This window comes from Pristiophorus japonicus, chromosome 3, assembly GCF_044704955.1.
Source record: "Pristiophorus japonicus isolate sPriJap1 chromosome 3, sPriJap1.hap1, whole genome shotgun sequence".
NCBI classification, from domain to species: domain Eukaryota; kingdom Metazoa; phylum Chordata; class Chondrichthyes; family Pristiophoridae; genus Pristiophorus; species Pristiophorus japonicus.
In genome coordinates this window covers 59271693-59284972 of record NC_091979.1, presented here as the reverse complement: position 1 = coordinate 59284972, position 13280 = coordinate 59271693, and the positions used below count along the sequence as shown (strand labels likewise).

Below are 13280 nucleotides of genomic sequence, written 5' to 3'. Positions count from 1 at the left end.
TCAAGCCTACTAAGTGCATCCTCTGGGATGTAACTCGCTGTGTTGGTGCTTGCAAATATATTAATGAGAGAGGCAGGTGCTATCCGAGTACTGTCTTAATGTGGGCCAGTGAATAGGTACCCAACTCTTATACTGCTGGGGATCAGATGCAATATAGGGCTCCACCTAGTGGACTACTGTGGTAATTCAACTGCTGCTGTAAATACAATAAAAGTCACATGATGCATTGGAGTCATCTCGCAAAGTCTGTTTTTTTTAGTGATGTCGTAAGAATATATCATATTGGTGCTGAGGATAGGATAATCGGATTCCCAAGCTGAAATTTTGTTGGTGGAAAATCCAGCGAAACAATAGAGAAACTTTGAGAGGTTCTTTGTTTTGGAGCACAGCTAAAAATCCAAGGTAAATTTCAAGTGCACTGTTGACATTGCCAGAGTCTAGATGGCCATGCCTATGGAATTAATAGGGCACTTGGGTGAGTTCCATCGTGACCGGAGCATATGTGAAGCGGCTAGAAATGTTTTTCACCGCAAATAGTATCATCAATGATGAAAACCGTAACCGGGTTATTTTTAGAAAGAAAACAGGCTATTTTCCTGACTGAAGCAGGACCCGAGGTGTATGAAACCCTGAAAAATGTGCTTGTTTGGTCAAGCCAAAGGACAAACCACTGACTTTAGAACAGCACTGCAGTCCTGAGCTCCTGGAAATTGCTGAAAGTTATCATTTTAGAATACAAAATCAATTACATGACAAGAGTATCAGTGACTACATTGTAGCTTTAAAAAAGCTATCCATTCATTGTCATTTCAGAAACTTTCAGAACCACGCATTGTGTGACCGCTTTGTTTGTGGAATGAAAAATGAAGCAATCAGAAGGAAGTTGTTGACAACCCCTAACTTGACTTTTGATTTAGCTTGTCAGACAGCTATGTCGATGGATATGGCCGATCAATACTCCTGAGGATTTTGTGCCATTTCCAGTTGTCAGACAACCGAGGTGAATCGCCTGCAGTTTCAAAGTAAAAGGCAGTTGGGCCCCAAGGCCTCAGCAAATGGCCAATGTAACAGCACATTAAAGTTGTGTTATCGGTGTCTGGGAGATCATATTGCTTAAAGTTGTCCACATGGCAGAATGTTTCTTCTGCAAGAAAATAGGGCATTTTGCGAAGGTGTGCCGACTGAAGAATAAACCGATGTTCAAAACTAGAAGTAGAGATTACATAGCATTGAAGAGAATTAACAGGAAAAGGAAGTTCTGGAGATACACGTCATCAGGAGCACAAGGGTATCAAACAATGATTTGCAAAGTATCGTCATCCAAATAGATGTTGCAGGAACCAGGATACCCATGGAAATCGACACTGGTGCATCCGTGAGCGTAGTACCTGAATCGCTATACCTCGACAAGTTGAGTGATTTTCCACTGGAGTAGTTAAAGATAAAGCTGCGAGGCTACATAGGAAAGCAAATCCCTGTAGTAGGAAGTATCACTATACCAGTGAAATACAAAGATCAGTTTTAGAGCTTGCCTCACATAATGGTGGCAGGAGACACACTTGTCTTGATAACTCGAAATTGGTTGGGATCACTGAAGCTGGAATGGAATGAGATATTTTATGTTGAAACAAGATTTGCAATGAAGGATGATGTCATCAAACAGTATCCAAAGGTGTTCTGCAAAAAAGGCAGTCCGATCCAAGGTTTCAAGGCGAGTGTCAGTGTACAGAAGGATGCTAGACCAGTTTACTGCAAGCCACGTTCTGTATTATATGCACTCAAGGAGAAAGTTGAGCAAGAACACAAATGACAAGAAACTGAGAACATTATCTGTAAGGTAGAAGAAGTGTTCTATTTTTCATACATTGGTGAGCTGCCAGTCAAGCTGAAGAGATTGGTAGGGCAATCAAGCGTGACCCAGTTATGTCAACAGTATATGATTACATAGCAAATGGCTGTCCAAACCAGGTATCAGAGGAACATATTTATCCATACTTCATTCGTGGGAATTAATTGTCAGTGGATAAAGATTGTATCATGTGGGTTGCAAGAGTAATGATCGCAAATAAGTTCAGGTGCAAATGATTATAAGAACATAAGAACATAAGGAACAGGAGTAGGCCATACGGCTGCTTGAGCTGCTCCGCCATTCAATAAGATCATAGCTGATCTGATCATGGACTCAGCTCCACTTTCCCGTCCGCTCCCCATAACCCCTTATCCCCTTATCGTTCAAGAAACTGTCTATTTCTGTCTTAAATTTGTTCAATGTCCCAGCTTCCACAGCTCTCTGAGGCAGCAAATTCCACAGATTTACAACCCTCTGAGAGAAGAAATTTCTCCTCATCTCTGTTTTAAATGGGAGGCCCATTATTCTAAGATCATGCCCTCAAGTTCTAGTCTCCCCCATCAGTCGAAACATCCTCTCTGCATCCACCTTGTCAAGCCCCCTCATAATCTTATACATTTCGATAAGATCATCTCTCATTTTTCTGAATTCCAATGAGTCGAGGCCCAAGCTACTTAACCTTTCCTCATAAGTCAATCCCCTCATCCCCGGAATTAACCTAGTGAACCTTCTCTGGACTGCCTCCAAAGCAAGTATATCCTTTTGTAAATATGGAAACCAAAACTGCACACAGTATTCCACATGTGGCCTTACCAATAACTTATACAGCTGTAGAAAGACTTCTCTGCTTTTATACTCCATCCCCTTTGCAATAAAGGCCAAGATACCATTGGCCTTCCTGATCACTTGCTGCACCTGCATACTTTCTTTTTGTGTTTCATGAACAAATACCCCCTGGTCCCGCTGTACTGCAGCACTTTGCAATCTTTCTCCATACGAAATCTTCATGACCAGCATCTCGGAATGTGCTTGACCAAGAGTTTTGCACGCAGTTACTTCTGGTGGCCAGATTTAGATAAAGATCATTAGTCAGTTCCAACATATCAATCAGTTGTACACTGAAGAAACCACCATCAGTACCATTACAGCCATGGAAATGGTCCCCCAAAGTGTGGCAAAGGTCATATGTAGATTTTGCTGAGCTAGAGGGACAGCAATTGTTCATTGTGATTGATAGCCATTTGAAGTGGGTAGAAGTGATTCCGATGCGGAAAATAACAAGTAAAACACTCAACAATTTGCAAAGATTGTTTTCTTCATATGGCCTCCGAGAAGAAATTGTTTTTGATAATGGGCTGCAATTTTGTTCAGGAGTATTTGTACAGTTCATGAGCAGAAATGGGATGCAACATATCAACGTTCCACCATACCACCCTGCTTCAAATAGTGTAACAGAGCGCACAGTACAAATTGTAAAACATGCCCTCATCAAACAAATGTTGTCTCCAAATCCATGGCAATAGCAGTTGTCGTTGGACCACAATTGGCAAATTTTCAAATTACTTATTGTAATACTCCTCATACAACTAATGGTAGAACACCAGCAGAGTTGTTTCTCAAACGACAGGTTCTCGTTATTCAAGTCAAACTTAGCACAGTCAGTGGACGAGAAACAATTAAGACAAAAAGAGAATCATGATAGAAGTAGAGTAAGAGAGAGAAATGTGAAGGTGAGAGTGAAGAACCATCACTATAAAAGGTTAAAGTGGTTACGAGGAAGAATCGTGAAGATATTTTGCCCTTGCACATATTTGTTTACATTGATCATATTTTACCTACAGATGTGGAAGGAGTTGAAAATTGGAATGATTTGAATATTTCTGATGAGTCAGATAGTCTTGTTACAAGTAGAGCACCAGCAGCAAATCCTGCATCAGATGTTCTAGAAACAAGTCCAAAAGAAAGTCAGAATTTAAGTCTGAGTCCGAGTCAGGCACACAAACAGTCTGAAGTTGTAGAGAGTTAAAATGCAAATCAAGGGTTGACCTTGGAGAAAAACTCTCCTCAGGTTCATCCTTGAATGAGTCTAAGTTCTACACCATGTTTGGAAGGTTCTGTTCAAGAGAGAAGGTATCCTCTTCGAAACAGAAAACCAGTGGTTAAGTTTGATTTGCAAATATGGCAAAATATGTTCATATCCTTTGTTGTATATAACCATGCAGATTATGTATGATGATTATTTATTATGATTACTTCTTCATTAAGAAGGGAGAAGTGTACTATAGAACTCCACCTAGTGGACTACTGCTCAGTCTAGTGGAGTACTGTAGTAATGCAACTACTGCTATAAATACAATAAGAGTCACATGATGTATTAGAGCCATCTTGTAAAATGTGTTTGTTAGTGATGTCGTAAGAATATTATCGTTTAGTGTAGGAGAGGCATGAGTTCGAGGCCCAGGAGAGGCGAGGTGCCCAGGGGCAGCACGGGCCTGCCCACACTGCAATATGTGTGCGCACTAGGTCTGTGCAGCAGAGCTGGTCGCCAGTCATCTTGGTTAACCCTTGCCATTGAACCAAGACCTAGCTCTGTCAAGCCTGTGCAGTGGCTGGGGTGCAATGGCCACCCCATGTTAAAAAAAATCCATGCACAGGCATCTTCCACCCTTCAACATGTAGTTCGGGATCTGGAATATTAGAGCCTTCATTGAAACACCTGTGAACTCATCCCTTTTTGGTGTGGAAGCAAGTCATCCTCGCTTCAAGGGACTGCCTATGATGAGAAGAATATATCACATCAGATACCTCCTTAACTGCTGGGAATTGGATGAAACATAAAAAAAAACATGCCTACCATTAGTTTAATGACTCCAGCTACAGACTGCAAGTTTACAGAAGATTGTAACACATGTGCAGAGAGGACCATTCCATTCCTATTGAATGTGTAATAATCATTACATAGAAACTGAATTGGTCATTGCAAAACTTTCTAAAAGGATCTAAAAGAGACCAAGTTGACGTTACTTTGAATCATGAATTGTGTTTGAATCATAAAATTTACAGCACAGAAGGAGGTCATTCAGCCCATCATGCCGATGCCAGATCTCCAAAAGTGCTATCCATTTAGTCCCATTCTCTACCATTTCCTTGTACCATTTTAATTTAAAAGAAAAATATATATCCAGTTCATTATTAAAAGCTTTATGATTCTGCACCACCATTTCTATCCCAATAATCCTCTATATAAATAAGTTGCCTCTGACCATTCCTTTCATTCTTTTGGCGATGATCTTACATTTATGCATTCTAGCTATTAACTTTCTGACCCGTTTTTCCCGATTTACCTTTACAAATTCAGTCATCATTTTGAACACTTCCACCATATTGCCTTCAAATCTTCTTGTAGAGGCAGGATGACAGATTTTTACATTTACTTCAGACACATGCCAGATGGAATAAAGAACTCCCCAGCAATCCTGTAAAACCGTGCCACACAATTCTTCTCAGAATAATATCCAGTGACAATGTAGCATTTGCATCTCCACACATTCAAAATAGGACTGCTAAGTTAATACTGATGTCGTCAGTAGTGTTACATTATCGATACACATCCACTGGGATTGCACTGAGACTAACACTTTTTCACAGAAGGCCCTTAAAATACTCAGAGGCGACCATCATCCAATCTGCCAAGGCTCGATTTGGGCTGAAGTCCTGGAAGCAAAGCACATTGCAAAGTCTACCCAAAAACATTTGAGAACTACAGAAAAGAACATCTTCAACATGCAAAACATGCAGTGAAAATGTTTTAAAATGCAATAACCTACCTGTTGATTGACTTAGTTTATGGTAGATGTGTACAACTCTGCCATTCTCTAGTTTTGCTAGTGTTTGGACATCTGTGCCATTGAATCTGTTTATTTTAGTGATGCTTACTTTGTACTTTGCAGTGAAACTATCAAAGTTGATGGCATAAATGAAGTTTTCAAACACTGCCAAGCTGTAAAGATGTCTAACCTGCAAATAAAAGATAGCTTATTATTGCCATCTGCTAAATTATCACTGCATAATTTCTCAGACAATAAATCAGTCAGCTTTCAAATTAATGACATACATTTTAGATACAATCATTACCACTGCAAGGATTTATTTGCCAGTTGTATTTGGGGAAGCTGAAGTCTGTCTATGTTACAAGCACACACATTATTCCATCATTATAACACAAATTATTTCAAGACCATCACTGAAACCTCATGTATTTTTGTACAATTTATCCTAATACTTAAGTCTATCTCAATTAAATAAATAAAGCAAAAATAATCTTCACTTCTGTATAGTTTGTAAAGCTTGTTTTAAAATTTCTAACAGTACAAGAATAAATTAAACAGGTCCACATCATCAGTGTACTTATTTCAACAAATGAATGATTTAAAAATGCACATTTACTTCCACAAATAGAATTACTTCTTTATGATTATGTTTCAGAAGAATTGCATAGCTGATTTTTGGAGTGAGCCATGAGATTTAGAGAAATAAGAATTACTTCACAACTTATTCTGATATATTAAACGGTCCAAAGTATAAATAGGCAACTTCATCATGAACTCAGAATATCACCTCAGAAATAGATAATTTATCACTAATCTGTTCCCAGCAGCAAAAACTTAAAGCATACATTCACCAATCCTATTGGGCAGCTGTGTTCAAAGTGAGCTTGGATTGGTTTTAAGGCCACAACTCTTTAGCACCAATTCGCTGACTGTTGTAGGGAAATTGTCACAAGAATTGCCTTAACTATGTCTTTAAAATGGAGTTTCATCAGGTAAGTTGAACTCTGGGAAACAAAAAGAGTTAATTCTAAAAAAAAAATCATGTTTATATGAAATGAAGCATTCCTTACAAGAAGTATGAAGGCCACAGTTCAGAGAGAGTGGGCTAGAAATTAGATTGCATTGGGGTATATGCCACATGGCATATTAGTTAAAGTGCCATGTACTCATCCAGGATGTCCGTCTGAAACAAGTATTAAGCCCATTGTCAATGCTAATTAGAGGCGTAACCCTATTTCAGGCGCCTTTGCAAAATTGGTTCATGACTGACCACAGCATAGGCCTTGCATGCTGCAGTCATATTTCTCAGGTGCACAACAACCAAACCAACAGAATTTAAAGGCACTGTTGGAGGCTGCCACCAAAACACTAAGTAAAAAATGCGTTACTTACCTGAATATGAAGCAGGAGCAGGAAAGCTTCTCCTGGCTCCACATTAAAACTGTGGGCCAATGACACCACTGCTTACCTCACTCCCGATCTCCTGCCCACCTCCCCAGACTCACAGTAGGTTCAGTTCTGTGACCTTCATTTCCTCCGTGACTAGCGCACTGCCTTGGGGCGCCACTGGTGTTCCCAGCATACTGGCTGTGTTCTGATGACAGAAAAAGACCAATTTTGTGTGGTCCACTTGCTCAGCACTTTTAGTGTGGCAGTTTGTGGCTGCCCCTAGGTTTGTGCTCGCATTCGGGCACAAACTAATCTGTAGGCAAGTACATTAGGTGACAACAATATGTCGCTTCTTATCGAACTTTGTGTAGTTTCCTTGTTAAAAAGAAATTTAATAAGTTATTTGAGTGAAATCACATCCCAAGTAAAGGAGAATTTATTCATGAGTTTAGATTCATTTGTATTTGCAGTGTCGGCCAGTGGCTCAGTGGGTAGCACTCTCGCCTCTGAATCAGAAAGTTGTGGTTTCAAGTCGCACTCCAGGGATTTAAATCTAGGCTGACACTCCAGTGCAGTACTGAGGGAGTGATGCACGGTCGGAAGTGTCGTCTTTCGGATGAGACATTAAACCAATGACCTGTCTGCTCTCTCAAGTGTAAAACATCCCATGGCACTATTTTGAAGAAGAGCTAGGGAGTTATCCCCGGTGTCCTGGCCAATATTTACGGCCTCAATCAACATAATAAAAACAGATTATCTGGTCATTATCACATTGCTGTTTGTGGTAGCTTGCTGTGCACAATTTGGCTGCTGCGTTTCCCACATTACAGCAGTGACGACACTCCAAAAGTAATTCATTGGCTGTAAAGCACTTATGGGATACCTGGTCATTGAGAAAAGGCGCTATAGAAATGAAAATCTTTCCTTTTAGGGACAATTTTGGTTTCTTTTTATAATCTGAGGTCATCATGGTTACGAACATGGCTGTTTAAGGTGATTGATACTGTTGTTTATGGAGAAAGAGTCAGACTGAACACTGTGAGCTCAAAGTAAAGTCTGACCTTGGTCTTTTATTGCAGGTCTCCAGAGTGCCTTTCCAACCTGTGAAGTCTCCTTAAATATCTATGCTCCAAAGGGATTATGGGATCCCTTGGGACTCCAGGGGATGAGCCCTCTCGTGGCTGTACAGAGTAAATACGTGTATACATAGATAACAACACTCCCAACCGCAAAGTCAACAGTGTAACTATTTACAATGTGAGTCGATCTGGGCCCTTCTTGCCCTGGTTGATCATCTCGGTGTGAAAACTGGTGTTGTTGAATCATTTGTTGGACCCTCGCTGAGCTACTGTGTAGCTGGCCTTGCTGGGCTGTCTGGTGTGTTGGGCCCTGCTGGGCTGCTGTGGATGATGGGTTCTGCTTCGTGGTCAACCGTGGTGCCGGTTGCCACTGGTGTGTATGTTGGGGGATCAAAAATGGTAGGGTCCAAGGTGGGTTGCTCAGGATAGTCTGTGAATCTGAGTTTAATTTGGTCCAAATGTTTCCGGTGAATGAGTCCATTTGAAAGTTTGACCCAAAATACCCTGCTCCCCTCTTTGGCCACGTCAATGCCGGGAAGCCACTTGGGACCTTGTCCATAATTTAATACAAATACAGGATCACTGACTTCAATCTCGGGTGACACATTTGCGCTATCATGGTATGCACTTTGTTGAAGCCGCCTGCTCTCTGCTTGTTCATGTAGATCAGGGTGAACTAACGAGAGCCTTGTTTTAAGTGCTCTTTTCATGAGCAGTTCAGCAGGTGGCATCCCAGTGAGTGAGTGGGGTCTCGTGCGGTAGCTAAGCAGGACTCAGGATATGCGAGTCAACAATGAGCCTTCAGTTACCCTCTCCAAGCCTTGCTTGATGGTTTGCACTGCTCTCTCTGCCTGACCATTGGACGCTGGTTTAAACGGGGCAGATGTGACATATTTGAACCCGTTACGGGTCATGAATTTTTTGAACTCAGCACTGGTAAAACATGGCCCGTTGTCACTTACCAGGACATCAGATAGGCTGTGTGTGGCAAACATAGCCCGCAGGCTTTCAATAGTGGCAGTGGACGTGCTAGCCGACATAATCTCACATTCAATCCACTTGGGAGTACGCGTCTACAACCACAAGGGACATTTTACCCAGGAACGGGCCTGCATAGTCGATGTATACCCTAGACCAAAGTTTGGAGGGCCAAGACCATAAACTTAGCGGTGCCTCCCTGGTTACATTACTTAACTGCGAGCATGTAATACATCTGTGAACGCACGACTCTAAGTTCGCATTGATACCGGGCCATCACACATGGGATCTGGCTACCGCTTTCATCATTATGATGCCTAGGTGGGTACTGTGAGGTCACTGATGAAGGTGTCTCTGCCCTTCTTGGGGACCACTACTCGATTGCCCCACAGAAGGCAATCTGCCTGTATAGACATTTCATCTTTGCGCTGCTGGAATGGCTTTATCTCTTCCTGCATTTCCACTGGGACACTGGACCAGCTCCCGTGAAGCACACAGCTTTGGATTAGAGATAATAAGGTGTCCTGGCTTGTCCAGGTTTTGATCTGCCGGGCAGTGACGGGTGATTGCTCACTCTCAAATGCTTCCATAACCATGGCTAGATCTGCGGGCTGCGCCATTTCCATCCCCGTGGTGGGCAATGGCAGCCTACTGAGAGCATCGGCGCAGTTTTCTGTGTCTGGCATGTGGCGGATGGCATAGTTGCATGCGGACAACGTGAGTGCCCATCTTTGGATGTGGGCCGATGCATTGGCATTTATCCCTTTACTCTCAGAGAACAGGGATATAAGTGGCTTATGTTCAGTTTCCAATTCGAATTTTAGCCCAAACAGGTATTGATGCATTTTCTTTACCCCATAGACACACGCTAACGCTTCTTTTTCAATCATGCTGTAGGCTCTCTCAGCCTTAGACAGACTCCTGGTGCATAAGCAACTGGTTGTAGTTTCCCAAAATCATTAGCTTGTTGCAATACACACCCGACACCATATGACGACGCATCACATGCTAGTACCAAACGCTTACATGGATCATACAACACAAGCAATTTGTTTGAGTACAACAATTTTCTTGTTTTTACAAAGGCATTTTCTTGGCTTTTGCCCCAAACCCATTCGCCCCCTTTTCATAGGAAGACATGCAGTGGTTCTAACTGTGTGCTGAGACCCGGTAAGAAGTTACGAATGTAGATCAAGAGTCCCAGAAACGACCGCAGCTCCATCACGTTCTGTGGCCTCGGTGCGTTCTCGATTGCCTCCATCTTCGCATTGGTGGGCTTGATGCCGTCCGCCGCAATCCTCCTTCCCAGGAACTCCACTTCAGGCGCCAGGAAAATGCACTTTGAGCGTTTTAACCTGAGCCCCATACGGTTGAGTCGACTAAGAACCTCCTCTTGGTTCTGCAGGTGCTCGACTGTGTTCTGACCTGTGACCAAGATGTCATCCTGGAAGATCACGGTGTGTGGGGCTGCCTTTGGTAAGTTTTTCCATGTTTCTCAGGAATATTGCCACCGCCGATCGGATTCCAAATGGGCATCTGTTATAAACAAAAAGACCTTTGTGTGTATTGATGCAGGTGGGGCCTTCGATGATTCCTCCAGTTCCTGCATCATGTAGGCTGAAGTCAAATCTAGCTTTGTGAACGTCTTTCCTTCCGCCAGCGTTGCAAAGAGGTTGTCGGCCTTTCGTAGTTGGTATCGGTCCTGCAGGGAGAAACGATTGATAGTTACTTTGTGATTGCCACAGATTCTGACGGTGCCGTCTCTCTTGAGGACTGAAACGATAGGTCTGGCCCACTTGTTGAATGCGATCGGGGAAATGATGCCCTCTCTTTGCAGCCGGACTAGCTCGATCTCCACCATTTCTCTCATCATGTATGGTACTGCTCTCACCTTGTGATGGATGGGTCGCGCCCCCGGAATTAGGTGGATCTGCACTTTTGCTCCTTGGAATTTCCCGATGCCTGGTTCGATCAGCACAGGGAACTTGTTTAAGACCTGGGCACACGAAGTGTCGTCAGCAGGCGATAACGCTCGGACGTCGTCCCGGTTCCAGCGTATCTTGCCCAGCCAGCTCCTGTTGAGCAGCATGGGACCATCGCCCGGTACCACCCAGAGTGATAGCTTGTGCACCGCTCCATCGTAGGAGACCTTTATGGTAGCACTGCCGATTACAAGAATCAGTTCTTTTGTGTAAGTTCTTAGTTTCGTGCGAACTTGTGTTAAGACTGGCCTTGAGGCCTTGTTGCACCACAACCTTTCGAAAGACTTTTGGCCCACGATGGACTGGCTCGCGCCCATTGACACCTGAAGTCCATTTAGTTCAACGTTCAGCATTATCGGGGGACAATTCGTGGTGAATTTGTGCACCCCATGTACCTCTGCCTCCTTGATCTGAGGCTCTGGTTTGTCGTGATCTTCCGTGGATCTGTCCTCCTCTGCAACATTATGGTTTGCAGGTTTAACAGGCTTTGCCCCTCGCCTGCACACTCGTTGGAGGTGTCCCATTGTTCCACAGCCCTTGCAAACGTACTCTTTGAGTCGGCATGAATAGAAACGATGATCACTCCCGCAGCGCCAACAATGTGTTAATGGCCTTGAATTCATCACCCTTGATGGTGGACTCTGAGACATCTGCAGACGTGTAGCTGCAGGTATGTGTGACCTGCCCTGTACGTTACAATTCGAAAACAACATCACTTTGTTCACTGTACTTGTAGCAGCACTTGTCTGCTCAGAGATTTGCTTCGTATTGTCACTGGTGGCAATGAACGCCTGGGCTATCGCTATGGCCTTACTCAAGGTTGGGGTCTCTACAATCAAAAGTTTGCGAAGTATGATTTTGTAGCATATGCCAAGTCGGAAAAAGTCTTTGAGCATGTGCTCCAAATGTCCTTCAAATTCGCAATGTCCTGCAAGGCGTCTTAGCTCGGCGACATAACTCACCACTTCCTGGCCTTCAGACCTTTTATAGGTGTAGAACCAGTACTTCGCCATCAGAACGCTTTCCTTTGGGTTCAAATGCTCTCGGACCAGTGTGCACAAATCGTTGTATGATTTCTCCATGGGTTTTGCTGGAGTGAGCAGATTCTTCATGAGGCCATACGTTGGTGCCCCACAGACGGTGAGGAGGATCGCCCTTGTTTTGGCAGCGCTCTCTTCCCCATCTAGCTCGTTGGCCACGAAGTTTTGGTCGAGTCGCTCCACAAAAGTTTCCCAATCATCTCCCTCCGAGAATTTCTCCAGGATGCCCACTGTTCTCTGCATCTTTGGGTTCGCTGTCTGTATCTCGTCACCAGTTGTTGTGTATGGAGAGAGAGTCAGACTGAACACTGTGAGTTCAAAGTAAAGTGTGATCGTAGTCTTTTATTGCCGGTCTGCAGAGTGCCTCTCCAACCTGTGAAGCCTGCGTAAATACTTGTGTTCCCAAGGGATTATGGGATCCTTTGGGACTCCAGGTGATGAGCCCTCTGGTGGCTGTACAGAGTAAATACAAGTATACATATATAACAGATACCTAAATGGGGGAACTCGTTTTTTATTCATTCTCAAGATGTGGGCATTGCTGGCATTTATTGTCTGTCTCTACTTGCCCTGATACAAGTAACCAATATTCATATGTGTGCCCGAATAGCATGTGTCAAGAGACTATTCTCCTGTGGAGGTTACCAGGGATGAGTTTCAACACACATGCCTGTACAGCTAAATAGCAATCATGTGAGATAATTCGCTATTTTCTGCATTACATGGATGTTGAAGTCAACTGCAGCACTCCTACCACCACCCTGGATCACAGCTGGGATATTCCTGGTCGACATGGTTCAGCCTCTCACTGGAACTTTTAATTGAGCCCTTTGTGCAACCATTAAACATTTTTGATATGTCGTCGGGGAAATAATTATTTCTGCACATATTTCAAAGAAATTTTTCAATTTTCAACTATTATCTAAAAATCTAGCCTACCTGTGACTCTCACACCAGTGCAACTAACACACTGGATTTTACATAGTTGCTAAATGCAAACTGGCAAAAGATTACTCATAGCAGTGTATAAGTTACTCCCCTCAGGTTTAAAGATCATACAAAGGTGTGATTTATGGATTAGATTTAAGGTATTTCTCATTGGTATTGGCTTCACTTTAGGAAACATCAGTGAA

At 43.0% G+C, this 13280-nt stretch overlaps 1 protein-coding gene across 1 annotated transcript in view; it reads right to left on the bottom strand.

The window, feature by feature from the left end:
- Positions 1-13280, bottom strand: part of LOC139253819 (low-density lipoprotein receptor-related protein 1-like) — a 2398725-nt gene that overhangs the window by 1455828 nt on the left and 929617 nt on the right. Inside the window, exon 10 of the mRNA XM_070873585.1 lies at positions 5677-5866. Within this exon, the coding sequence (XP_070729686.1) occupies positions 5677-5866 (190 nt within the window). The remainder of the gene's footprint in view (positions 1-5676; positions 5867-13280) is intronic.